Raw genomic sequence first — 23133 nt, 5'->3', positions numbered from 1 at the left:
CAACGGGCGATGAATCCAATCTAACTATGTCTGTCTGCCTGTCCGACTGTCAGCCTCTCCGACTGTCAGCCTCTCCGACTGTCAGCCTCTCCGACTGTCAGCCTCTCCGACTGTCAGCCTCTCCGACTGTCAGCCTCTCCGACTGTCAGCCTCTCCGACTGTCAGCCTCTCCGACTGTCAGCCTCTCCGACTGTCAGCCTCTCCGACTGTCAGCCTCTCCGACTGTCAGCCTCTCCGACTGTCAGCCTCTCCGACTGTCAGCCTCTCCGACTGTCAGCCTCTCCGACTGTCAGCCTCTCCGACTGTCAGCCTCTCCGACTGTCAGCCTCTCCGACTGTCAGCCTCTCCGACTGTCAGCCTCTCCAACTGTCAGCCTTTTTTCCCGTTATGTAGGGTATCCTCTAGTCAATAACTTAGCAACAATTAACTAAATTGTGAACGGTGTTCTAGAATTTTAGACTAGCCACACGCCGCTGGGCGTGGCTATAATTTTTACTTAATCTGGCGACGATTTCATTCACAAACAAAATAATGGAATTATTTACAATTTATTGGAGCGCATTTTTAGATAAGATTTCTAATGAACTGAATATCGTAAATCATTCGCCAAACATCACGTGTTGCATAAGAAGTAAATTGAAGACCTTTGTTCACCTGACATTGTCGAATACCCTGTAAATTTTAGTGTATTTCTATATGACGCAGTGGAGTTTTATATTAGATCTATAAAAGAGTTTCGACTCATTGAGAGCACAATGGATATATTGCCCAAATGGCGGAAGCTGGAAGCCAAACACACTTATGAGAGCTTACCCAATTGATTGGAAGTGCCTAATCTTCTAATGGAAATCACATATTATTAAATTTGAATTTATTACACATTTTCTTAAAATCTCAAGCGCTACGCATGCCAAATATATTCTTCTTTGACTATTGTTCTCCCTCGCTGATCAAGTATATATATATATCAAGTATATATATATATACCTTAGGCTCTTGTATACCCTCTATTATTGATTTCTATACATCAAATTGACAGCGCTGAAATTTGATTTGCAACTTATTATTTTTCTGTATTCATTTCTTTGTTTTTCTATTGAGCTGACTAATAAATGTATTATCTGTTTACGTATTTATAGGAAAATAAGAAAAAGTACTCTAGATGTAAGGGTCTGACTAAATGATGACTTGAACAATGCGCCGAGCTTGTGTTCGAAATAGAATTTATAAGTAAAAAATATACAAGCAATGGAACATATGGAATAAAGTGAAAATCTATAGCTAACTTTCATAGTCTAGCAGCCATTTTAGTATCTCAGTATAGTCTTCGAGATATATATATAAATCCAATATCTGATATTATTGAAGTTATATAAACAAAGATCGCTGCTGCTTAGTCTTAGTAGTAGTAGTCTATAGTTAGTTATAGTTTAATAAACTAGTTATGTATAACACGACGACTACATGGCTCCATAAGATTTGTTACGCTGTACTCACATGACTCTATCGCATCTTTATTTTATTATTATTATTTTATTTATTCATACCAAACTTAACACCTTTTTCTTTTATACTTTTCGTATCTATATATACCAAATTGTGAGGCTCTGAAACTTATAGTCCTTGAGTTATGTCAGACAAATTAGTTCTGTTGCTTATCCTTAGCAAGAATTTCATAACGCAAGTGCTTCCTAATATATAGCCAACTTATACATTTTAAATGAGTTCAGAGTATTTGCAGTGCATCAAATTGTTACAATAATATTGTAGCCAAAGTCGTGTAGCAAATAAAAACGATTGATTGACGCACCTTACACTATCTTTAAGGAGCAGCTGTCATAAATGTATCAAGCTCTATCTTTATTATAAATGAATTCACTAAATTTTTTCGTAATTAATAAATAAACTCAAACAACATCTGATAGATTACAAATTATTTATAAAATAGATAAATCACAAACGACTTTACACTGTTGCGGTATATAATCGAAACTAGTTTTACACCTGACATCAGTTGAATTTTTGGAGTTAAATATGTCTGGCATATAAATTTGTCTATAGATTCAAGGCAGTGATAGACTTATATTATATCTTTTAGGCTTTTGAGAGCGAAACTCGATATTTATAATTGAAAACCAACTCCTTGGAAATTTAGGGTATTTTCTAGTCGGGCCGTTTTGATCATAGCTATTAAGACTTATATTTGCGATATTCATTCAACAGCTTAAACTTATCTGTTAGACAGATTATTGTGCGAGTTGGCTTATCTGGATTTACGCTGATTAATGGCTTCCTTACATTTTAGCTTGTGATGATGGCCTAAGCAATTCTTCTAGAGGCTTTCCATAAAAGCAACTTGATCTGTAATACAATATATTCGCCTTTCCTCTCTCTCTCGCTCTCTGCCTCACTCTCTTCTAATGGAAAGGCTTAACATACAAATTGTTCATACAAATTTATATAATTATATAACAATTTTCAGTGGTTTTCTTGCTTTTGCAAATTTTATAAAATGTATTTTATTTTTTTTTTTAAATATTTTAATATTCTCTTAGCCAATATTCATTAGTTTCGAGTTGAATATCCCAGGCTAATTACAATATTTTTGTGTAAACAACATTAAAGTTCTTAATACCTCACGTGTCTACCATTTAATATTAATTTTAAAGACAAAGTCCAATACAAAATCTGGCTACTTTCACTAATGGACTAGATGACACTGCCCTAGTCCTATTATCAGCAGCGCTTACTTGCGATGTTTGAAAGGTTTGAGCCAATGCAGCAGCCATAAATCAGAGAAATCACAATCTGCGTTGTAAATTCATGGAATGCATTCATTTTGTTTCGGCAAGCTAAAAATATAGAAGATTCAGATACTGGTATCAGGACTATTTATTGATAGTATTTTATCAGGCCATGGCCATGGGTATAAAAGCAGCCGAGCTAGGTCAGTTGGCATAGAAATCTTTTCGATTCGCAAACATGGTTAACAAGGCTATCATCGCTCTGGCTGTGCTGCTCTGCGCACAGGCCGTCGTCGGAGTGGCTGTTGTCTCCAAGGCAGCTTGGGGCGGACGCAATCCCACCAGCAAGACCACTTTGGGCAACTACTTGAACTATGCCGTCATCCACCACACCGCTGGCAACTACTGCAGCACCCGTGCTGCCTGTGCCCAGGAGCTGCGCAACATCCAGAACTACCACATGAACAGCCTGGGCTGGGCTGACATCGGCTACAACTTCCTGATCGGCGGTGATGGCGCTGTCTACGAGGGTCGCGGCTGGAACGCAGTGGGTGCCCATGCCACCAACTGGAACTCCAAGTCCATTGGCATCTCCTTCCTGGGCAACTACAACAACAACAAGCCCACCGCTGCCATGATCAGCGCTGCCAAGGGTATTTTGGCCGATGCCGTTTCCCGCGGCCAGATCGTTTCCGGCTACACTCTGTACGGCCATCGCCAGGTGAGCGCCACCGAGTGCCCCGGCACCAACCTGTGGAACGAGATTCGCACCTGGTCCAACTGGAAGGCCTAAGAAAGGATTTCAAATTCTAAAACTTTTTCAAATGCTGCATAATAAAAACTTTTAAAAAAAAATTCAATAAACTTTACATAACTTGAGATTAAGCGGCGCCTGACTCATTCGCAGGGTATTTCCATGTCAGATCGGGAACAAGGCTTGAACTCTACTAATTGCTCGAGCTGATAAGCCTCATACACATAACTTTAGTAGAGGACAAGCATTTGCCACTGGCATTCCTCAGTCTAACTTGAGATGCTGCTGCGATTGAGCCTCTCTGATCTTCGCTGAGGAACGATTAAAGCGATTCGATTGCCTTGCATCAATTTGATTATTTTTTATAGCAAAATGTACTCTCGGTGATCTCTTTCCAGGGGAAGGCCACCAAGTGAATCCCCTATAAATGTTTTCGTGCTTATGCATGAATCAATTTTGTTTTTAAAAATGTTTTTATTTAACAGCCTGAGTTACGTTGGAAAAAGTCCATTTAGGCCCTCCAGTTGGACCAGGTGCGAATCTCGTTCCAGATGTTGGTGCCGGGGCATTCGGTAGAGCCCACCTGGCGATGGCCGTACAGCGTGTAGCCGGAAATGATCTGGCCGCGGGAAACGGCATCGGCTAGCAAGCCCTTGGCAGCTGCGATCTGAGCCGAGGTGAGTTTGTTGTTGTTGTAGTTGCCCAGGAAGGAGATGCCAATGGACTTGGCGTTCCAGCTGGTGGCATGGGCACCCATGACGTTCCAGCCGCGACCCTCGTACACGTTGCCATCGCCGCCGATCAGGAAGTTGTAGCCGATGTCAGCCCAGCCCAGGCTGTTCATGTGGTAGTTCTGGATGTTGCGCAGCTCTGTCTCGCAGGCGCTGCGGGTGCTGCAGTAGTTGCCAGCGGTGTGGTGGATCACAGCGTAGCTCAGTTTGCTGGCGAGCGCGGATTTGCCATTGGGTGCGCGACCGCCCCACTGCGACTTGCTGATGATCGTGACGCCGAAGACGGCGTGGGCGCACAGGAGCACGGCCAGGGCGATGAGAGCTTTGCTTGCCATAATTCTCGATTGGATTTAAGACTTGTGTAAAGGCCGCTCGCTGTGACGCTACTTTTATAGCCCCTGCGAGGAGCGTTATCTCTGCCGAATGATTCGCCTAGCATACGACACTTGATGCGCCTATATATGTATGTATATATATATATATATATATTCATAAGAGGGTCGGGGGAATTTTGATCTGATACGAAGACAATCTCAAGAAGGCTCTGGTACTCGTGCGTCTTTCCCAGCGTTGGTCGAATGAGTTTTTAATCAGGCCGAGTGCTATTTAATTAATTTGTTAAAAATACTCAACGAACTTCAAAAATAAACAATTCTTGTAAGTATTTCAGCAAATCAGCAACTTCAGATCTTTAAGTGATTTTGCCTTTGTATATAGAAGCTACAAGAGTTTATTGGCTTTGTGAATTGATATATATATATAGTATAAAATATAAATATATATATTATAGTAGTATATGGCATAAATATATAAGCAATGATAAGGAGAGCTTTGGGAATTTCTTGATTACTTCTTGATACTTATCCATGTCTATCTATCTCCTTGTCTAAAGGCCTCTAGAGACTTGAGATGGTATATATACTTCGGCTCATTTATCATAAACCCATTTATTGTTATTTTCAGATTTTTTTCAGATTCCCTTTCCTTAACATGAGTCCAAGTCGTCTAAGAACACAAGTTGCGATCATTCGATTCGTGTTCTCTCTCTGCTCATGTTTCGTTCTTACAGTGCAACGACTTGATCATGCTAAGGCAACGTTCGTGGGTCGAGCATAGCAAAAATTGATCAGCTGTTGGTTCTCTATACACAAATAAATATACATATACATAAACAACATATTGCTTAACATTTGCCATGACACTTGATCAGCTTGCAGCTTGAGCTGATATTGCTATTGATATAAACTTCCAAAGCGCTGAAGCTGCTCTGAGACAGTTTTTCAATTTCAATTAAGAAATAGTAACAATTTTAATTTTAATCATTTATTTATATTTATAACACAGAGAGAGTTTGGCTTAAGCCCTCCAGTGGGACCAGCCGCGAATCTCGTTCCAGATGTGGGTGCCAGGGCATTCGGTAGCGCTCACCTGACGATGGCCATACAGGATGTAGCCGGAGGCGAGCTGACCACGGTTGACGGCGTCGTTGAGCAGACCCTGAGCAGATGCGATCATGTTTGGCTCCAAAGTGTCCCAGTTGAAGTTGCCCAAGAAGGAGATGCCAATGCTCACAGGGTTCCATTCGGCAGCGTGGGCGCCCATCGAGTTCCAGCCACGACCCTCATAGACAGCGCCATCGCCGCCGATCAGGAAGTTGTAGCCGATGTCGGGCCAGCCCAGACTGTCCATGTGGTAGCTCTGGATGTTGCGCAGCTGCTGTGCGCAGGATGCACGCGTCTCGCAGTAGTTTCCAGCGGTGTGATGGATGATGGCATAGTTCAGGTAGTTGCCAAGGGCAACACGGTAGTTTGGTGCACGGCCTCCCCACTCGGCCTTGGAGACGACATAGACTCCCTGGACGGCGTACTGGCCGCAGACCAGAACAGCGAGAACTAGAGCGAAAACAGCTTTCGACACCATGGCTAAACTTTGCTAATTGTGATAGACCCCTCTGCGTGTGGAGCTTATAAATGCCATTTTGGCTCTCAAGTTTGGCCTATCGAGCTCTTGAAAAGATTAAGTCATGTTACAGCTGCCTTTATGGAACTTGTCTTCATAATTTATAATCCTATTTTAATTTATGGTAATGATTCGCCTGTGGGAAGTACCTCTAGTAGACCCATTAGTAAATACTCCATTGATTTACGTCCTTATCGCCTTATCGACATATGCATATATTATATTTAATATATATAGAAAGCGTGGCTACACTTCGTCTCGCTGCTATCGGCTCGATTACTTCGCTGATAACAAGAATAGCATTAGGCTTGCCTTTGGTATGAGAGCCTTATCAATTTCCAATCACGCGAGTCTAATGTCAGCAAATCGAATGATCTCAACTTTAATATTGGAGTGAGATTCAGTTAATGAAAGACGGACTAAAGGAAGTCAGAACTTAATATTACATCATGAAAATATATTTAAGGAGTTCAGGTATATGCGCTCTGACTGCAGACTAGAAGACTGAAAGAGTCCGCTGGAAGTTGGCATATATCAATTTAATAACTAACTAATTTTAGTTAAAGCATTTGGCCTTGGCACTGTTTAGCTCATAAAGTAAACTTAGGCATTTACAGTTTTCTCACAAGAATCTCTGCCAAAATGTGAACCCTAAACTAATAGCTCCAATGAGCTAGCTTCAAGTTGATATTTCATGTCAAAGACTGTGAAGCATTTATACTTCGTCTTTTCTTACGTTAATAAATGCGGCTCAGCAGGCGTGGGAAGGCTGGGTTAATATAGGAACATTTTGTGCTTCTAGGTTTCAGTGTCGTTTTTATAATCTAGCTTTCCATATGGATTGAAATATATATATATAATATATCAATATATCACTGTGCCACAAGGCCAGTGATTGAAATTAATTCCCAATATAATCTTTCCCGAAGTATCTGCAGCAAGAAATTATTAACTTGTATATATTATAATAGTATATAGTATAGGTATGCAGTGAAAAGGACAACTTTAACAATTTCTTGATTACTCCTTGATGCTTAGCCATGCTCCCCTATCTTTTTATATAGATTCTAGATTCTTGCAGTTTTATACATACATAAATGAATGAGAACATATTTATATACAAAAACTACAATACAACTCATGAGCAAAAACATTTCATTTAATTTCAAATTCCATTTTCTAAAAACAGATCCAAGTTTCTTAAGCTGAATATAAATCTGAAAACTGTTTTATTTAAAAATAGTTTTTTATACAGTAATTTAGGTAGTAGAAAAATGGTTGGGCTCAGCACGTTTAACACTTGAAGTTAATAGTATCTGTTAGCTTAACAATTTCAGATTTATTTCTACTCTGCGCATGTTTGCTTCGTTCTCACAGCGCATCGACTGGATCATGCTAAGGCGCCTGTCTTAAGCGGAGCACAGCAGAAATTGATAATCATTTAAACAGAGCAGCTCCTAGTGCATCAACAGCTCTGCTCTTGCCTTGTCTATATACATATATATGTGTACCTATACATAGTGACAGCATGTCAACAATTGGAGACGATATTAAGTGAGCATCTAATGCCTTCAACTTGTTTGCATTGAACGAAGCAAAATAAAAGTTTCACAATCTTATGAAGCTGACTTACTTGAACTTGCGATTTATAACTTAAAAATGTATAAACCAGACTTAGACTATCTGAATCAAAACTGGGATACTTGTAAGCCTTCTAAGTCTAACTACATTGCTAACACTTGCCTTGGCACTTGCTCAGCTTGCAGCTTGAGCTGTTATTGTCGCTTGCAGGCGACCTGAACCTATTTATTTTATGTATGCTATATTTATATTTAAGCATATATACTTTCTATATATGCTATGCTAATCCAGCTTTAAAGTGATATACCTATTTCTGCCTTTTCTATTCGCTTGCTCTCAAGTAACTTCCCAAGCGCTGAAGCTGCTCTGAGACGGTTAGACCAGTTGCAATTAAGAAATAGTAACGATTTTTTTTAATCATTTATTAATAGTTAGTACATAGAGTGTGTTTGCTCTAAGCCCTCCAGTGGGACCAGCCGCGAATCTCGTTCCAGATGTGGGTGCCAGGGCATTCGGTAGCGCTCACCTGACGATGGCCATACAGGATGTAGCCGGAGGCGAGCTGGCCACGGTTGACGGCGTCGTTGAGCAGACCCTGAGCAGATGCGATCATGTTTGGCTCCAAAGTGTCCCAGTTGAAGTTGCCCAAGAAGGAGATGCCAATGCTCACAGGGTTCCATTCGGCAGCGTGGGCGCCCATCGAGTTCCAGCCGCGACCCTCATAGACAGCGCCATCGCCGCCGATCAGGAAGTTGTAGCCAATGTCGGGCCAGCCCAGACTGTCCATGTGGTAGCTCTGGATGTTGCGCAGCTGCTGTGCGCAGGATGCACGCGTCTCGCAGTAGTTTCCAGCGGTGTGATGGATGATGGCATAGTTCAGGTAGTTGCCAAGGGCAACACGGTAGTTTGGTGCACGGCCTCCCCACTCGGCCTTGGAGACGACATAGACTCCCTGGACGGCGTACTGGCCGCAGACCAGAACAGCGAGAACTAGAGCGAAAACGGATTTCGACACCATGGCTAAACTTTGCTAATTGTGATAGACCCCTCGTCGTGCGGAGCTTATAAATGCCATTTTTGGCTCTCAAGTTTGGCCTATCGAGCTCTTGAAAAGATTAAGTCATGTTATGGTCGCCATTAAGGAACAACATTTTTAATTTATGGTAATGATTCGCCTGTGGGAAGTACCTCTAGTAGACATAAAAGTAAATACTCCATTGATTTACGTCCTTATCGCCTTATCGACATATTCATATATTATATTTAATACACTTGGCTACACTTTGTCTCGCTGCTATCGGCTCGATTACTCGATATGAGAGCCTTATCAATTTCCAATCACACAAGTGATCTCGATTAATCTCAGATTTCTTTTGCCTAACAAAATTAGAGTGAGACTTAGTTAATGAAAAAGTGCCCTAAAGGATATCAGCAGTATACTTGAATTCATGAAAATATATTCTTTGTAACTGACAGGTGGAGTAATGGCTGAGCCCATTGTTTATATATACTTAATGCAGAGGAGCTGAGCCATGTCCCACTGGCCTTTCTCAGCCGTTATCTGGAGACAGAATACAGTCATTCGAAAGCTAACATTCAATGAAAGCTATTAATATGTTAAATGTATTTTTAGCCCATTAAATTTAAATCGTATTAAATATAAATCGCTTGTTTTATAAGTAATCAAGTTATTTTAGTATCACAGCTAGATTAGTAACAATATTTAGGCACATCTCTGTTAAAGCACAACAAGCACCACAGTGTGCCATTTATTTTGGACACGACTGTCACGCAACCGTTTCGAAAGCTTACCTGAGCGAAGCTGCGCAACGGTGGAACTCGAAGCTCATTGATAACTGCCAACAACAAGAGCTTTTATTTTCTGATTTAACTGGGCTTTACGATTTCAAGTATTCTATTTTAAATATATAAAATCAAATTATATTAATTTATAATACTTAATTCATTCTATAATTTTTGGGACTTAGCTGTGTACTCATAATGGAAATATGAATCAGTGTAGAGTATATTAATTTGCATTTCAATTTCAATATCAGCCTTAATCATTTGCTTAGGCTTTGAACTTACCGACATGGAACAGCCTAAAACATGAGTGCATTCTATGATTATATTATATATTATTGTATTTGTATTTCATTGATACATATTATTATATTATATAGTATAAATTAATATCTTGACAATGTTTCATCATTCTTAAAATTGTGCAAATTCCTTTATTCTGCTTACATTGTCTGCGGCAACTTCAAACGTTTGAGTGCCACTAAAACCTAAAACCGTTAATTAGGTATTTTAATTAATATTATGTCTAGCTAAACAATGAAGAGCTAAAAGAAGAAAGAAGTTCAGCGAAGCAATTGAGCTACGGCTGCTATCTTAGTTGGGATCTATTTGATATATCTTTCTCTCATGTAAATTTCTGGAAAAGATTCCTTTTCAAGTTGAGTATACAAGCATCAAGTATTCACCCAGTTGTTTTGCCACTCAGTTACGCAGCTGCCAAGAAATGTTTAAACAAATTTTCCACAATGAAATGTAAAATAGCCAAAAATTGTCTAGATACAATCAGTGCGCCGATTTGAATGAGCAGCAAATGCAAAATCAGCTGAAACATTACCATTACATTTAAGTGCAAAATGCATAAACATAAACAAGTGCAGCGCCCACCCGCATGCGGAAGAAGCAAGAGAAAAAATGGAGAGAAAAAACACAGAGGAGGAAGCCAAATGCAAGGATTCAACTTCAAAGCGAAATGTCCTCAGAATTCCGGCAGCAATAAAAGCACTCAACTCCCATAGACTTCCTGCTGCTGCTGCTGCTGTTGCTGCTGTCTGTGCACTTAATGTGACATGTTTTTGCAACAGTTTTGGTTGCCGTCTCTTCCTCTTCTATTCTTCGGCTCCAGCCTTAACTCAGTGTTTAGCGAACTCGAGCTAATAGCGTGTGCCCAACTAGAACATGCTCTGTACAAAGTTGTTCTTTGCTAAGGCCTTCAGATCTTCAGCTGCTTCGCAATTAAAGTATTTGACTTCACTTTCGTTCGCTGCAATTCAAGTTGAAGCATTTTCCAATAGGAAACACAGCAAATGCAGCTGCTGCTCTTTAATGCATTTTACTTGTTTTTAAAGTATATTTTTTTTGTTCTGCAAATTGAAAGTTGCTTGAAAATTGTCATTAAATATTTCATGTATGTACTCCAAGCTATTTGCTTATACAAAAATAAAAAGCCTTCACAAAGTGAAACTGTTTCGTATATATGTATGAATATATGTAAACTCTCTGCGCTTTGCTTCATCAGTCAGCAGAGAGCTTCAGTCTTCACTCTTTTATAGATCTTGCAGATGAACATTTATATTGTTTAAAATATTATAATTTAATTTAATTTATATTATTTAATAATATTTAATTATATGACAATTCATCATAAGCTAGCACTAGGGATTTTATTGCCTGCTTGTCTCGGATGTGATTCCTGAGAGCATCAATTAGACTGCAAATTGTAAACCAAATGCATTCAAATTGCTTTGCTGCAAATGTGTATAAAAGGTAGAATAAGGTATCACAAATACTATAAATTATATACATGCTTGATCAGGATCGTGATCATGTATCTCTTTCCATCGCACAGCGGAGATCCCTCCACTGCAGGCAGCATGACAGCGCATCAATTACATCAGGGAGACACTAGAACTTGATGTACATATATATAACATAATTGATGTATATACTTATGTATACGTAATATAAGTTAAGCATATATTTAATATCGCAACTTATTTCTTAATTATCCTTCCAATTTATTTCTCAAATTGAAAATAAAAATTCCTCTCACATATGTTAGAATGTTTTTGATTGTGATACATCAATTCATTGTTGCATTAGTTGCGACTTGAGCTTTAGCATCTATTTCGAATCTATTCACATTTTTATTTATCTAGAGTCGGAGTTAGTCAACAAGGAAGAACAAGAAATTTAGAGTTGAATTAAATAAAAAATAAGGCCTTTAGCGAGCATCCATTAAAATGTCTTTAAACTAACAAATCTACAAACAATCAACAATAACAAAATACACATAATAAAATAAGCTAATTCTGATTTATATTTGCCTGCACTCAACATATGATTTAACTGTAGTTAAATAATATATTTAGAGCTAACAATTATTAAGCATAATTACTTAATTTAATTTAATAATTGTCAGCCTGAATTGCTGCCAGAATTTGCTATGCAAAAAGCCTCAGTTTCTGGCCGATAAACAAGTGATTAGCAGCATAACTCAATTAGCAGGCTGCAGGTGGTGCCACGTCGGTCACCGGAAGCAAGTTGCGGCAGCAACATTTACAGAAAACATTTACATCTCATGTAAATTATGCAGCTCTTAATTAATGAGAGCACGGCTCGGCGCGGGCATGGAAATATAGTTGTTCTCCACTCTGCTTTACCTCAATGTCTCTAGCCTTGACTCTCGTCCCGTTTACCCACTTCCGATTTGCATATCGTTTACCTCTCTCTCTATCTCTCTCTCTGCTCTGTACGAGTCAGTTGGCTAATGAATCTGCAGTTGGTGCATTGGGAACACAAGCACTGTCTGTGGCTTGGCTGCAATTAGCTCAGACTGCACTTGACTTCACTTAGCTCTGCGCTCCCAAGCAGTCACTTCTATTGAATTGGTGTGAAAAGATTTATACCCTGTAAATGAATTGTGTGAAAGCGAAGGGTATACCTGAGTAAATATAAAGAATTAAGTTTGACAATATTATTCGGAGTTAGTTAATATTATAGAGAAGTAAATGTGATTTCATTATTTTAAACAGAAATACGTTAGCTAAAGTAAATGCTATGAACTCTCGGGAATGAAAGCTGCATTAAAGCCGTGCTCAGACAAGACCAAGCACATTGCCAGAAGACATGAAGTTCCTGGCATTCATGAGGCATAAATTCAATGCATTACTTTTTTTTGAACAAACAAATTCTCACTTGAAGAAAGCCATTGTTCAAGACTGAACCAAGATAACTACAAATTACCTTAAGCCAATCCCCTTCTTAAAACAAGACAAAAGCTGGTCTTGTAGAGCCTAAGTGAATTGATTCTACAATTTGTATTATTCTCACAAATTCTCTACCTTTAAATAAATAAAAATTATTTTCCAAATTCAAATTTATTGCGTCTTTTCAGTGTCTTTTCGCTTCGAGTGAGCATTTGGCACTCTTAAAAAAAATATGTAATATTTGCATTGCTATTATAAACTCTTAAACAAAAGCTAGACTTTTAAAATTTAACGTTTGTTTTTAAATTTTAATTTCGAGAAGAAAATTGAGTGCCTTTGGCCACGTCTTCCAGCAGCGCCCATATCAGCCACAGTTGAGCCTCAAGCTAACTGGTTAACCTCTTCAGTTACATAGACCTCAGCTAGTTGTCTAGCATTGAGCAAACTCGCAGCAAAGTATTGAAAAATAATTTGAAATTAGTGTCAGCTTATAAAATGAATTTCCACTTAGCAGCAGTTATATCGAAAAATTTCGTAATTGGCACTAACACATATGTAACAAATTTCCGCGTAATGTAACATTGTTTTCCGAATCAATTTGAAGGTTCTTTCGTTTTCGACACGTTCGATGTGCAAGGATGATGTTGGAGCTTGCAGAGCAGCCCACTTCCTCATTGCCGACAGAGACTTCCGAAGAGAACTGTTCAAAAGTGCAGTCAGTAGAAGAACCACCACGAGAACTGGACAATCTCGCTTGCAGAACAGTTAACGCTTCGATCGCGAGCTGCCATCGCTTGCAGCCGCGTTTGGCTGACTGGATATCCCGTGTAATTGGTTGGACAGACGAGCTGGGCCAGTACGTGCGACAATTTATCTCCTTTGTGGCGGCGAAGTTCCGTGAACTTTTTTTCACAAATGAAAACTTCATATACCGTGAGCCGCCTCTATCAAAGGAAAGCAGAATCCAGTTGGACAATGTGCCGCGCAAGACACTGATACTGGATCTGGACGAAACATTGGTACATTCATGCTACCTAGACCCGGACACTAACGATGTTGTTGGCTGTACTTTTGTGCCCGAAACAGCCGTGCCCGATTACACATTGAACATACCGATTCTAAGCGGTCTACACCCCATCGAGTTTCAGGTATTCAAGCGCCCATATGTTGATCTCTTTCTGGACCTGGTCAGCAAGTGGTATGACGTGGTCATCTACACGGCCAGTCTTCAAGCGTACGCGACCATTGTCATCGACAAGCTGGACGCTGGCCGCGGCATCCTACAGCGGCGCTACTATCGCCAGCACTGCGTCAACACGTCGTCTCTGGTCAGCAAGAATCTGTTCGTGGTGAATCGTGATTTAAGTAGTGTTTTCATCATTGACAACTCGCCCAGTGCGTATCGCGACTTTCCGGAGAATGCGGTGCCGATCAAGAGCTATATCTATGATCCCGACGACAAGGAGCTGCTGAATTTGCTCCCCTTTCTCGATGCGCTGCGCTTCACAAAAGATGTTCGATCGATTCTCAGACGACGTGAAGTCACACTTTTGGCCCAATCAGAACAATAATAATACAAAGACAACATAGTCGATATATATATGTATATATATATATATATGCGCTAAGGGCTATATTGTTACACCCATAAGCTGTCATTAGGTTACCCGGGCTAACGCACCTCGGGCTGGCCCGTACACATGGAGCATATAAATTTCAGTTCAGCGCAAATAAATAACACCTTTTGTTGTCCACTTGTTGCTATATATATTTTCATTGAAATATACCCAATTTCTAAAAAATATTCCTCAATGTGTCAATCAAACTATCTAAATATCTAAATATCTAACTGTATATGTATCTAAATATCTGTTGAGTTTTGAGCAGGGCTACAGCCTCTACTCTAACTTTATTGCTCCTTTTCTATATTTCTCTCTGACTCGCTTTGTTTCTGTCACTCTCTGCCTCTGTACACTCTCCTCTTTCTCTCTAACTTAAGTGAGTATATCTAACTATAAATTAACTTAAGTAACTTAAGCATATTAAACTGCTGCAGTAAAAGTTGAAAACATAATCCAGTTATTAGTGTTGAAAGAGAGAGAGAGAGAGGGAGAGAGAGAGAAGGTGCAGAGAGTAGATTTCGCTGGCTGGATTTCGATACCTTCTCCTACAGCCAGTTACACCTGATGAATCGCCGCTGATGTCGAACATTTAAGCACAATTGACTCCAGCTCGACACACGGACACACGGACACACGGCTGCAAGGCTGAAAATTTATGGCGGCGCAGGTGAAAGTTGTGCGTTCTCTTTACCTTGCACTACGTTATAGCTGCCATGGGCATCAGCCCTTCGCCCACTGATCGCTGTCACTGCCGCGGCTGCAGCAAAGGCAACTGGTTAAAATTTATTGTAGCTGCACGGCTTAAGCCAGTCACTGGATATAAATGCTTCGCGTGTGACTCACATTCATCAAATCCCATTCGAGCTCTAACTCTTTTTATGACAATTTGTTGAAAGACTCAAATTCACTTTTGAATGCATTGCTAATTGTGGGTGTCTCATAAAAAGCATTGCAAGCAATCAGCAGGTTTTCGTGCTGTGACTTGACTTCAGTTAGATTCGCAAAAACTTGATTGGAGCTGCTCGTTTTTCTCTCAATTGGGAAGTTCTCGTTGTTGAAGTTGGCGCTGATGTAAAGCAGAGATGTATGCAGAATGCATAATGAAAATTCATAAAAAATAAAAACTTCTTTAATAGCCAAACCGAACTTATCGAAATTCTTATTGAAATACAAAAATTCCATTATCAAATACAATTCTAGATCTAAGACTCACGGTTCTTCTAGCCTCACGTCGATTTTTAGGGCTTGTTCGTCGATCCAGCTCCTGAGATGCGGCACATTCGTATAGGCAGCTGGAATATCCTTGTCCGCACACTCGATGCCCCAGGAGACGATGCCAGCCAGCTGATAGCGTTTGTTCTGCCCGGCCATGCTGCAGAACAGAGGCGATCCTCCGTCGCCCTTGCAGGTGTCTTTGCCCTCAATGCCGCCGGCGCAGAGGAAGCTCGAGTGGAGCGAGAAGCGCAAGCCGAGTACTGTTTTGCGCAGCAGCCGCTGGCAATACTCGTGCTCCAGCACGGGCAGATCGATGCGTTTCAGTATGTGCTCCTGGCTAGGAGCAGAAAAATTGCGATGGCCCCAGCCGGTGGCAAAGCACTCCGCCTCACGCAGTTCCTTCTGGAGTATTGTGCTCTCGACTGCTGGCAGACACAGCGGTTGCACGTGTGGCGCCAGCTGAAACGGCTGCTCCAGCACCAACATGGCAATGTCGTTGCGAAAGTTCAGATTGTTGAACTGCTCGTGGCGCCAGAGATTGCGTATGCGTCGGCTCTGGAAGGCGTATGGCTCCTCTGCGCTGTTCAAGTCATACTCCCCGGCACGCGCCAGCAGCGTTTCCGAGCTGTGGTTGGCCACATTGTGGGCGCTGGTCAGCACCAGCTGAGGATGTATCAACGTGCCGCCGCATACGTAATTCCCCTGCACATCCATCACAGCCACCATCCAAGGGAACTCGGCAAAACGCGCCTCGTGATCGTTGTAGCCCACCAAGGCGTAGTAGAGACCCGTCGGATTGCTATAGCCACAGCCCTTGTACTTGAAGTCGTTCAGTTGACGTCGCACCGGATTATCGCTTGCATCCAGCTGCAGTTGTTTCAATTATTACTTGACATACAATCTTGAGCGACTGCTCACCTGATCAGCAAGGGGGCAACAGCTCTCGAATGTGCCGCAGCCAGAGTTGCTGGCATTATCGATGCGCGGCTTCAATATGAAGCGGCCGTCCTCATTGACGACGCCCGTGCGACACAGATGCCTCGGCACACACAGGCTCTGCACGTCACAGCTCTTGTAGTCCAGCTTGGCCTCGACGCCAGTGGGCGCAGGCGAAGCTGTCGCTGATTTTACCTGCTTCGATCTGCGACTGGCCATGGCGGCCTCGTAGCTCTCCAGCTGCGCTTTGTCACAGCAAACAAGGCCCACGCCACAGCTGCGATCCAAGATGCGTGGTCCAAATATTCCACTGCCCGAATCATCCGTCTCGTTGCAGCGCTGCTGAGTGATGCAAATCTGATCGCTCTTGCATGTGCTCAGCAGCGCGCAGGCGTCGGCCAGAATAAGCAGCACAAACAACTTCAATAAACGTTCCATTTCTTAATACTTTAATTAAATCAAGGAAAATTAATTAGAGAATTTTAATAAAATTGGATTGGATTGTAGAATGTATTGAAATATTAGTTTAAATATATAATTGAAGGGCTATAAAAAATATTTAAGATAGTTGAATAAGGTTCAGCCTTTTAACATTATTATTATTATTATTATTATTATGAATGTGTAAACTTATAAAAAAAAAAATAAATAAAATTGATAAAAAAAATAAAACAATAAAAAAAAAAACAAATAAATAAAAACTAAAAATATAAAAAAGAAAAACAAATAGAAACAAAAAATAAATCACAACTAAAATAAAAATATAATTATAATAAAGAATAAAATAAAATAATAAAAAAAAAAAATTATGTAAAAACAAAATTTAATAAAAAATGAAAAAATGAAAGAAAAAAAAAACAGAACACAAATTAAACAAAATATTATAAAAAATAAATATTTTCATACTTGTTTCTATAGAATTATGAATATTCATAGTCAACTATTTTGTAACTAACTTTAGGACTTTCCAAAAGTTATTTATCAATTCACGAATATCTATTTTGTCCACTTTAAAGTAATGCCCTCATATATTATACAATTAATATACGTTAAAAATTCATTTTGAAGCTTTGTAGCCGGCTTTATCTTCTCGATCACAGCGTCGCGTCATTCTTTCATGGGCCATTTTAAGTTTCGGCAACCAGAACAAAGTGATAAGGCGACAGTTCTGGGAAAATACGTTGGCTGCGGCATTTTTTCAGAGTTGTTAATTTTTTGGAATACCCACGTGTACCCAAAATATAAAGTAGCTAAAACAAATAGCTATTAAATATTAGCTGAGCATTCAAAGCTGCCAAACTTGTTGGCATAAGTAAGTACATAAGTGAAATATAAAATCGAATACTTCTTGAACAGACCTCGTATAGAAAAATAATGGATATGTAAATATATGTAATATATTATAATTACTACGAGCGGCAATCTCCAATTGAATGGCACACAAGCCGCAATAGCTCAGAAATTACTACTCTAGTTCACCTAAGTTAGGTGTGAGCAGGCAAAGCAGGTGAGAATTTCAATGAGATTTTCACAAAATATTACAAAAAAATCGTAATTTATTTTCCGATCGTTTTCAAACTGGTTTTCAAACTTTTTGCTAATAAAAAATAGATTTAAATTGCAATGCAGAGATAATTACATGCAATTCAATGTATTATACATATTTCATTTTAACTTGAGCAACTCTTATTCACGTTATTTATATATTTTATAGTTACATATTGAAGCAGCGAAGCAGTTGACGACCGCGCGACGTTTCGCGCTGTTAGATGCTGAGTATCGACTGAGCAGACCAAACTCTTAGAAATGTATTTTATAAGCGCTCTCAGATCTCAGCGCTATAAATATTTATAATCTCAATCAAGAGAATATCAGTTTACTTAGCTTCAATTATGCTCTCTGCTCATCAATCATCCACTGTCTCTCTCTCTCTCTAGCTGTTCGACTCTTCCTCAATTTCCTATTTATTGCGCCTTTGTTTCAGACTCAACTCTGCAGCTCTGCTGCGCTAAACGCTGTCGAGATTGTTTTCAAGCCGGTTCTATAAGATACGCGAGTTCTATTTCAACTCAATCAGTTGAAATTAAACGCGAATCGAATTGTGTCTAAAATTGAGCTAAGAAAATACGTATGTTGCTCGTATACTAAATATTAAACAATTAAAATAGCCATTGCAAGTGTTAAACTAAATACTTATATAAATGTCAAGCTGCTCCTGCTAAATGTGCCTGACTAAAGATACCCTGTGTTAAGCCTCTAGCTAGCTGCGCACTTTTCGGTTTCCCAATTGCAACTACCCCTCACATCTCACGTATTCTCCATTGTTTGATCTTCAATAACTGCTCAGTGAATTATGTTAAATTTATGCATATTTAATGTTAATGTTTGCGTCATAGAAGTAAACAAAGTTTTGTAAAATGTGACTCATTATATACATATACTCCCATGTCTATATAGCCATATATATTATATGTATTTCAAATTTAAATTTTTGTTTTTGTTTTTGCTTATTGTTTTTTTAATTGAAAACTGACATTGTCTTTGTAAAAAACAGTTTTATTATAGTTTTTTTCTCATTCTTGTAGCACTATTTTATTTGTAAAATATTAAATATTAAATTTTTTATTTTTAATTTTTAATTTTTTATATATTTATTGTTTTTTTTTTTTTAATTTATAATATTTATTGCATATTTTTTATGTACTTATTTATTATTTTTATTTTTATTTTTTAATTTGTTCTATATAAAACACTTTCTTTATTTTTTATATATAAATATTTTTAATTTAAAAAAAATATTTTTTTGAATGAATATGAAATATTTTTATTTTCACATTAATGTTTAATTTAATTTAATTTAATTTATTTTTATGTAAAATATTATTTATATTCATTTTTATTCTTTTTTAATTTTTGTTTTTATATATTTTATTCATTTTTTTAATGAATATGAAATATTTTTTATTTTCACTTTAATGTTTAATTTAATTTTTATTTATTTTTTTTTTTATGTAAAATATTATTTATTTCAATTTTTACTCTATTTTAATTTTTGTTTTTATCTTTGGTTTTTATATTTTTTATTCACTTCCTTATTATTTGAAATACTATTTTATTTTTATTGACTTTCAAAAATCAGACTCTTGATTCTCTTAAAATACTATTATATATTTTCAATGCATTTTAATAGTTTGTTAGATTTGTATCAAACTGAATTGAATTAATAAAGCAAAACCTTTGAGCACACATTGATAACCTACACAGATTAAGCGAGAGGCTTTGTTGCATTGATATGAATTTTCTTATCAGCGAGAAGTGAAATCTATTTTCTTATACATTGAACAAATTGAAAATGGAATAAAAAAATAAACGAAGCTGCTTCAAGAGGCTAAAGGAGTCATAAATATTCATTTCTGATTAGGACAGTCAACTTAGACTCTGAGACCACAAAATCTATAGACTTTTTATACATACATCAGAGTCAGTAGAGTATTTTACTATATATACTATACTTTACTATACATATAAATACAGGGTATCTCCTAGTCGACCTACGACACTCTTATTTGTAGTTTCATAGTAAATTTGCTTTAATTTCTCGGCGCAGCTGATGGATGTCGCCTGCTACTACTGTCCACTGTTGCTGACCTGCGTCTTCCTGCTGACAAATGGGCAACAAGCGGCGAATTCGTCGTCGTCATGCGGCACAATGGAACTGTGCGTCACCGAGCAGCGCTGCAACGAGTCGGACGATTCGGGGCGCAGTATAATCAGGCCACGCATGGCGCGCACCTGTGGCCAGGGCCTGGTGTGCTGCGATCAGGAGCAGCTCGAGAGCTGGGACGCCATGCAGGTGACGGCAACAGCGGCAGCCACACGAGCAGCCTCAACGGCGATGCCGCAGGAGCCGAGCAAGTATGAGAGCTGCGGCTTGAATATGGAGTGCGTGCCTCGGAAGCTGTGCCGCGACAATAAAATCATCGACGACGGTCGCTTCATTTTGAATCCACGCATCGGCGACACAACGTGCCCCCGCGCCTTGCAACGCTGCTGTGCTGTGGATCAAGAGGTGAGTTTGCCGTTAATCAGATGGGGACTTGATTAGCCTTTGCTTTTCACCTGACGGCAGGTGGAGCCCAATGACAGTCCCTACATCTCGAAGCTGGGCGAGTTCAAGTACAAGGGCTGCGGCTACAGAAATGCGTTGGGCCTGATACCGGATGAGGATAACTATGAGTATCAGAAGGATGTCGCGCTCTTCGCCGAGTTCCCCTGGACGGTGGCACTGATGACCGGTCGCTTTCAGTACCTTTGTGGCGGCACGCTAATCCATCCACAGTTGGTTCTTACCAGCGCCCACAACATAGTGAATCAGACGGTGGACACGCTGTTGGCTCGATTTGGCGAATGGGATCTGAACAGCAGCGATGAGCCATACGAGTATCAGGCGCGACGCATCAAGCAAATTATCAGACACGAGGAGTTCGATCCCGCAGCCCTATTTAATGACATTGCACTGCTGGAGCTGGTGCTGCCCGTTGACATTCAGCCGCACATTCAACCGCTCTGCCTGCCGCCGCCAGAGACGCCCAAGCTGCAGGCGGAGCTGCGCAGCGCCCTGTGCTTTGCCACCGGCTGGGGTGCTCGTCTCTTGGACAGCACGAGCAACGAGCGGCTGCTGAAGCGCATCTTTTTGCCCATAGTCAGCAGGGACGAGTGCCAGGGGCTGCTGCGAGTCACCCGCCTGGACAAACGCTTTCGCCTGCGACCCAGTTTCCTCTGCGCTGGCGGCATCAAGGGCGAGGACACGTGCAAAGGCGACGGCGGCTCGCCGCTGTTCTGCATGATACCTGGACAGGTGGATCGCTTTCAACTAGTGGGCATTGTATCCTGGGGCATTGACTGCGCCAACGAGGATGTGCCAGCGGTCTATGCCAACGTGCCCTACCTACGCAGCTGGATCGACGAAAAGGTCAAGTCCTTGGGCTACGAATAGGCGACGATGCAAAAAGAATATCTCATTAGAAGCTCGAGTTATGAACAAAAAAAAATCGAATTCAATTTTAGCAGAAGGCAAAAAAGAGAAGGAACGATATTCGATAGAAAACTGAAACACTTATCGATCACTTTAAAGTTTAAGCCGCGAGCAATCGATTGATGCGATTCATTAGACTACTTAGCATATTGATAAATTCCCTTATAATTCAAACTTGTACCCAGATTTATGACCACAATTAATGTTGCTAAGTGAAACGAAACAAAAAATGGAGAAGAAGAAGAGGGAGGAAAGGAAAAGGAAAATGAAAAGGAAAAGCAAATTATCGTTGTGCACTGAACTTTAAATAGAAATAGCTAAGTCGCAGCATATTGTGGCCCCGAACCCTTGGCGAATAAGTCTCAATATTGCCATGGCTCTAAATTAAGTGGGTTTTGTGGCACGAGGACGAGAAAGCAACAGCAGCAGCAGCAAGCAAAACAATGAAGCCACGAGCCAACAACAATCTGCCTTGGACAGCGAACCAAAAAATTGAGAAATTACATGCTGCGAAACAGCTAGGGAATTGATTTTGGTGGTGGCTCAGTCAGCTCTGCCGCTGACGGTGGTGCGCCGTGGTAATGGTGGCATTGGTGGTGTTCGTCTTGATGCGCCTGCTGTGGCCATGGCTAAGGCAATGCCTGCTGTTGCTGTTGTTGTTGTTGATATGGCTAAGGCAATGCCTGCTGTTGTTGTTGATATGGCTATTGTTGTTGCTGTTGCTGTTACTGTTGCTGTTGCAGTTGCTGTTGTTGTTGTTGATATGGCTATTGTTGTTGCTGTTGCTGTTGCTGTTGCAGTTGCTGTTGTTGTTGTTGATATGGCTATTGCTGTTGCTGTTGCTGTTGTTGTTGATATGGCTATTGCTGTTGCTGTTGCTGTTGTTGTTGTTGATATGGCTATTGCTGTTGCTGTTGCTGTTGTTGTTGCCGTTGCATTTTCCTTTGGCTGCTGCTGTTGTTGCTGTTCGATTCGCTGTTGTTGTTGCTGTCGTTGTAGCTGTTCTTATTGATGTTGCCTTTGCTGTTGATATTGCTATTGCTGTTGCTGCTGTTAGTGTTGCTGTTGCAATGGCTGCTGCTGCTGTTGTTTTTGCTATCGCTGCTATGGCTATTGTTGTTCTGTTGCGTTGCCGTTGCAATGGCTTTGATTGCTGATGTTGCTGTTGCTGTTGCTATGAATGTTGCTTTTGCTGTTGCCGCTGCTCTCACTCTTGCTGTTGCTGTTGCCCAGCTTATGGCTGCTAGGGCTGCCACTGTTATTGCCATTGCTTCTGATGTTGCTGTTGTTGTAGCTATTGCTGTTGCTATGGATGTTGCTGTTGCTGTTGCTGTAACTATGTTGCTGTTGCTATTGCTTTTGCTGTTGCCGCTGCTCTCACTCTTGCTGTTGCTGTTGGACAGCTTATAGCTGCTACTGCTGCTACTGTTGTTGTCAGTGCTTCTGCTATTGCTGTTGCTGTTGCTGTTGCCCAGCTTATGGCTGCTAGGGCTGCCACTGTTATTGCCATTGTTTCTGCTTCTGCTGTTGCTGTTGCTGTTGCTATG

At 40.2% G+C, this 23133-nt stretch overlaps 7 protein-coding genes across 7 annotated transcripts; 3 read left to right on the top strand and 4 right to left on the bottom strand.

The window, feature by feature from the left end:
- The first annotated feature begins 2953 nt into the window (after nucleotides 1–2953).
- On the top strand, nucleotides 2954–3586 carry LOC111597008 (peptidoglycan-recognition protein SC2-like). The gene has a single exon (XM_023311512.2). It carries the CDS (start codon nucleotides 2983–2985, stop codon nucleotides 3535–3537), a length of 555 nt encoding a protein of 184 aa, XP_023167280.2. The 5' UTR covers nucleotides 2954–2982; the 3' UTR covers nucleotides 3538–3586.
- Nucleotides 3587–3952: 366 nt separating this feature from the next.
- Nucleotides 3953–4603, bottom strand: LOC111597009 (peptidoglycan-recognition protein SC2). The gene has a single exon (XM_023311513.2). It carries the CDS (start codon nucleotides 4562–4564, stop codon nucleotides 4010–4012), a length of 555 nt encoding a protein of 184 aa, XP_023167281.2. The 5' UTR covers nucleotides 4565–4603; the 3' UTR covers nucleotides 3953–4009.
- A 975-nt stretch (nucleotides 4604–5578) lies between these two features.
- On the bottom strand, nucleotides 5579–6186 carry LOC111597019 (peptidoglycan-recognition protein SC1a/b-like). Its single transcript, XM_023311525.2, has one exon. The coding sequence runs from the start codon at nucleotides 6147–6149 to the stop codon at nucleotides 5586–5588; it is 564 nt and encodes a 187-aa protein (XP_023167293.1). The 5' UTR covers nucleotides 6150–6186; the 3' UTR covers nucleotides 5579–5585.
- Nucleotides 6187–8176: 1990 nt separating this feature from the next.
- On the bottom strand, nucleotides 8177–8829 carry LOC111597018 (peptidoglycan-recognition protein SC1a/b-like). The gene has a single exon (XM_023311524.2). The coding sequence runs from the start codon at nucleotides 8785–8787 to the stop codon at nucleotides 8224–8226; it is 564 nt and encodes a 187-aa protein (XP_023167292.1). The 5' UTR covers nucleotides 8788–8829; the 3' UTR covers nucleotides 8177–8223.
- A 3628-nt stretch (nucleotides 8830–12457) lies between these two features.
- LOC111597016 (phenoloxidase-activating factor 2) lies at nucleotides 12458–18328 on the bottom strand. Its single transcript, XM_023311522.2, has 4 exons — nucleotides 18270–18328; nucleotides 16534–16998; nucleotides 15614–16482; nucleotides 12458–12479 (listed from the first exon to the last, which is right to left on the bottom strand). The coding sequence occupies exons 2-4, from the start codon at nucleotides 16987–16989 to the stop codon at nucleotides 12473–12475; spliced, it is 1332 nt and encodes a 443-aa protein (XP_023167290.2). The 5' UTR covers nucleotides 16990–16998; nucleotides 18270–18328; the 3' UTR covers nucleotides 12458–12472.
- On the top strand, nucleotides 13264–14532 carry LOC111597017 (CTD nuclear envelope phosphatase 1). The gene has a single exon (XM_023311523.2). It carries the CDS (start codon nucleotides 13417–13419, stop codon nucleotides 14347–14349), a length of 933 nt encoding a protein of 310 aa, XP_023167291.1. The 5' UTR covers nucleotides 13264–13416; the 3' UTR covers nucleotides 14350–14532.
- Nucleotides 18329–18585: 257 nt separating the features above from the next.
- LOC111597027 (phenoloxidase-activating factor 2) lies at nucleotides 18586–21885 on the top strand. Its single transcript, XM_023311536.2, has 3 exons — nucleotides 18586–18679; nucleotides 20159–20620; nucleotides 20681–21885. Exons 2-3 carry the CDS (start codon nucleotides 20162–20164, stop codon nucleotides 21545–21547), a joined length of 1326 nt encoding a protein of 441 aa, XP_023167304.2. The 5' UTR covers nucleotides 18586–18679; nucleotides 20159–20161; the 3' UTR covers nucleotides 21548–21885.
- Nucleotides 21886–23133: the final 1248 nt, after the last annotated feature.

The sequence above is a fragment of the Drosophila hydei genome, unplaced genomic scaffold (assembly GCF_003285905.1).
Source record: "Drosophila hydei strain 15085-1641.00,03,60 unplaced genomic scaffold, DhydRS2 tig00000060-arrow-pilon, whole genome shotgun sequence".
NCBI lineage: Eukaryota > Metazoa > Arthropoda > Insecta > Diptera > Drosophilidae > Drosophila > Drosophila hydei.
This window is presented reverse-complemented; position numbering and strand designations above follow the sequence as displayed.

Excerpts from the sequence above, each read along its gene's own strand:
- LOC111597019 (XM_023311525.2), bottom strand. The coding sequence starts at position 6,149 with ATGGTGTCGAAAGCTGTTTTCGCTCTAGTTCTCGCTGTTCTGGTCTGC.
- LOC111597008 (XM_023311512.2), top strand. The coding sequence starts at position 2,983 with ATGGTTAACAAGGCTATCATCGCTCTGGCTGTGCTGCTCTGCGCACAG.
- LOC111597017 (XM_023311523.2), top strand. The coding sequence starts at position 13,417 with ATGATGTTGGAGCTTGCAGAGCAGCCCACTTCCTCATTGCCGACAGAG.
- LOC111597009 (XM_023311513.2), bottom strand. The coding sequence starts at position 4,564 with ATGGCAAGCAAAGCTCTCATCGCCCTGGCCGTGCTCCTGTGCGCCCAC.
- LOC111597016 (XM_023311522.2), bottom strand. The coding sequence starts at position 16,989 with ATGGAACGTTTATTGAAGTTGTTTGTGCTGCTTATTCTGGCCGACGCC. Across the intron at positions 16,483-16,533 it reads GTTGCCCCCTTGCTGATCAG|CTGGATGCAAGCGATAATCC; the intron begins GTGAGCAGTCGC and ends AAACAACTGCAG.
- LOC111597018 (XM_023311524.2), bottom strand. The coding sequence starts at position 8,787 with ATGGTGTCGAAATCCGTTTTCGCTCTAGTTCTCGCTGTTCTGGTCTGC.
- LOC111597027 (XM_023311536.2), top strand. The coding sequence starts at position 20,162 with ATGGATGTCGCCTGCTACTACTGTCCACTGTTGCTGACCTGCGTCTTC. Across the intron at positions 20,621-20,680 it reads GCTGTGCTGTGGATCAAGAG|GTGGAGCCCAATGACAGTCC; the intron begins GTGAGTTTGCCG and ends ACCTGACGGCAG.